Here is a 3,472-nt window from a genome sequence, read left to right on the forward strand (position 1 = left end):
CTCACGTGGTGCATTTTTTTTTTCAGTCGATAATACGTATGGAAGCCTGTAGGGCCCCTAAAATCCATCATCTGGCCTGTGCAAGCTTGAGACAGGCTCTCAAAGGGTGCCTTTCCTTCCATCCTGGGAGCCTCTTGAGGGCTCCACAGGGTTTCTGCTGCTTTTGATCTGCCACCACCCCAGGGCAGCCTGTGACCATAAACTTGCTCACCCTCCACCCCCAGCCGAGGGCGGGGAATGGGGCGGCAGGTCACATGGCAGTGAAGGGGTTTATCCCCGCCTTGCAGAGCCTTTCCTGGGACCTCAGCCACCCAAGCCCATGGCCACAGCCCTTGCGCTTCTCATCGGTGTCCTGCTCCCCTGCTGGGGTTCATTCCCACAGTTTAAAAAAGGCTTTACAAAGGTGAGCCAAGAGAGCTTTTTGAATCTTCCACTCTAGCAGAGGGTGATGGCATCATAGTCTAGCCAGAAGGGGCCAGTTGGGTTTGGAGAGAGAAGTAGGGGCTGGGGTGGGGTGGGGGAAATCCCCCCAAAATTGGGGCTTATTTTTCTGGAAGCTTGATGTGTTCCCCAAAGAACTTGAAAGCCTGCTTCACCTCCCTGGTGGCTCTGGAGGTGAAAGAAATTGGCCCTATAACCATCACTATCCCCTCCCTACCCCCACCCAGAGCCCTCCTCCTGGGGTGGGGTGGGGTGGGGGGAGCCACACCTTACCTACCTGCCCTTGTGTCCCCCTCTCCCTGCCTTTTTGGGCACAATGACTCTTTCCTTCCCCGTCTTTCTTTCCACCCCCCCCCATCCTCTCTCCACACCCCCCTATTAACTTGCAATCTGGAGTGTTTGCTTCCCCAACACGGGTCACCCTCTAGGACCCGCAGAGGTGAGGGGCGCCCCCAGGAAAGGAGAGGCAGAGGGAAAAGTTCTAAACCCCCACCCTTCCTCTCCCTTGCTCCTCTGAGTGCTGCTGGGGGTGGAAAATGCCAGTGACCATCTCAGGGCTTCTCTTTCTGGACCCCTGGGGCTTTGGCAATGTCAGGGGCCCTCCCCCAACCCCCCCCCCCACCACCAGAGGGCTGGTGACTTAGGGCTCGTCCTCACAGCCGAATGGGGCTAGGTGCTCCCACCACTCTGAATGCTACAGTGACTGCTGTCTCATCAACTTGGACCTCGGTGGTGCCTTCTGTGCCCCTAGGGCCAGAATGACAATGACGTGCTTGCCCCAGGTGAGACTCTGGGTGGGGCAGCCTCTTCTGGCTTGTAGGGTGGGGACGGTTATGAAAACCCACACGAGGAGTTCCCGCTGTGGCTCGGCGGGTTAAGAACCTAACTAGTATCTGTGAGGATCTGGGTTCGATCCCTGGCCTCGCTCAGTGGGTTAAGGTTCTGGTGTTGCCGTGAGCTGTGGTGTGGGTCGCAAATGCGGCTTAGATCTCGGATCCTGTGTTGCTGTGGCTGTGGTGTAGGCCGGCAGCTGCAGCTCCAATTTGACCCCCTAGCCTGGAAACTTCCATATGCCACACCTGCAGCCCTAAAAAAAACCAAACCAAAACAACCCCACATGACTGCACCTGCTCTTTGTCCCCTTCTCCACCAGACAAACTCCTACTTGTCCTGCAATACAAGTCTAGCCACCTCCTCTGGGAAGCCTTCTTTCTCTCCTCAGCGATCCCACACCCTTGGTTCATACCCTCAGCAGAGCTTGTGTCCCCCTGACTTGCCCTGCCCCTTGGCTGCCTCCACCACTGGTCAGAGCTCTGCAAGGACAGGACTGTGGCATCTTCACCTTTGAACCCCCTACTCCCTGCCCATGGTAGTTGCTCAACAAATGTTTGTTGAATGAATATGTCTTAACATGTCACTGCAGCAAAGCAGGCAGGAAAAGACCTCCCAGACCCCCTCGCCTCCCAGGCGCAAGGACCTAATTTCTTGAGGACCTAATTTCTTGAGAGGAGCATGGCGCTGCGGTGGCAGGACCACAGTTTGGGGACTGGACCCGAGTTTAAACTCTGGCTTTTCGACCTCCTGTCTTCGACCACTTCTGCTCTCTGAGCCTCAGCTTCCTCATCTGTCGAATGGGGCTAAAGTACCCACCGCCTGAGCTGTTGGGAGGAATGCGTGCAGGGGAGCATGGTCGTTATTAGCTGGTGAAAAGATAGGGAGCAGAACACACAGTCCGCGTGAGTTCTTGCTTGTTCTTTCTTGCCTTTTCACCTCTGGCCCGGGGCCCAGGCCTTCCTGGGAGGATGGGCAGCCTCCGTGTCCCTGTCTGGGGAGCTGCCAAGGCCCAGGGAACCAGCCAGGCCCCTCCTGTGGCCGAACTCTGCGGCTGATGTGGCCAGAGGGGCTTTTCATTATGAGCATTTGATCTACTTGATTTTGTTTAATCCTCGCCATAACTGACGGGGTTACTATTATTATCCACATTTGACATATACGGAAACTGAGACAAAGACGCTGGCCTAAGGTCACATTAGCTGTCAAGCCGAACAGCTCTCCGGCTCATCCCATCATTGTGGAATGAGCCTCATTCATCGTTGTGCTCTTGCTCCTGCTCCCTAAGAAGTTTAAACCCCCTTCTTCCCTGCATCTTGGTGACTCTCAACTCTTACCCATTTCCCGCAGACCAAGGGCTCCATCAACATTGTCTGTCCCTGCCAAGGAGGCCTGACTTGCTTCCACAAGGACCCAGACTGTAACCGCCAGTGCCGTTTGATTTAGAGGAGGCTGCAGGCTGGTCACCACCCCAGCCCCTCGGAGCCAGAGGCCTTGGGGGACCCTCTCTTGCTCAAAGGGCATTAAAGTCACTTCCTGGCTCTGGCCTCCGTCTGCATTTCCTGGGAGCGGGAACTTGACAGGGCTTCTTCCAGTCTGGAGGCAGCTGAAAGGGGAGCCTGGAGGCAGGACGGAGCTGCCCACGGGGCTTGGCCCTGTCTGGACCCCCAGGGCCTCAGGGCAGAACAGCAGGAAGGGAGTGGAGGTGAGATGGGGGTGAGAGGAGGCTGGGTCCAGGCTGGGCCAAGTCTTGGAGTGGAGGGCTGTGGGGGAGGGGCGGGTGGAAGAATGTGCCTGGAGAGGTGGGGGCGCCCTGGACAGGTGTGCAGTGGGAGGGACTCAGAGGGGGCCTCTGAATGCTTTCCAAGGGGAGCAAAAGGGTGGAGGTCCTTGAGACAGTGTCCATGAGAACGTGGGTGAAGCATAAAAGGCAAAACTTCCATGCTTGTGGTGGGAAAGGGACCTGCTGCATGGAAAGCTCCACTCTCTCAGATTTGATCAGCTGTGTTTTATGGATAAAGAAACTGAAGCTAAAAAAAAAAAAAATGAGTTCCCACTGTGGCGTAATGGGATTGGCGGCCTCTTGGGGGCATTGGGACCCAGGTTCTAGCACAGTGGGTTAAGGATCTGGCGTTACTGCAGCTGTGGCTTAGGTCTCAACTGTGGCTTGGATCTGATCCCTGACCCAGGAACTCCACAT

At 56.2% G+C, this 3,472-nt stretch overlaps 1 protein-coding gene across 1 annotated transcript; it reads left to right on the forward strand.

The window, feature by feature from the left end:
- Positions 1-271: 271 nt before the first annotated feature.
- Positions 272-2,813, forward strand: CLPSL2 (colipase like 2). The gene is made up of 3 exons (XM_005665918.4): positions 272-403; positions 1,101-1,223; positions 2,623-2,813. Exons 1-3 carry the CDS (start codon positions 320-322, stop codon positions 2,716-2,718), a joined length of 303 nt encoding a protein of 100 aa, XP_005665975.2. The 5' UTR covers positions 272-319; the 3' UTR covers positions 2,719-2,813.
- Positions 2,814-3,472: the final 659 nt, after the last annotated feature.

The sequence above is a fragment of the Sus scrofa genome, chromosome 7, assembly GCF_054392235.1.
Source record: "Sus scrofa isolate SSC_HxYL_T2T_F1_AM1 chromosome 7, Sscrofa_HxYL_maternal_Yorkshire_Landrace_v2.0, whole genome shotgun sequence".
Taxonomy (NCBI): domain Eukaryota; kingdom Metazoa; phylum Chordata; class Mammalia; order Artiodactyla; family Suidae; genus Sus; species Sus scrofa.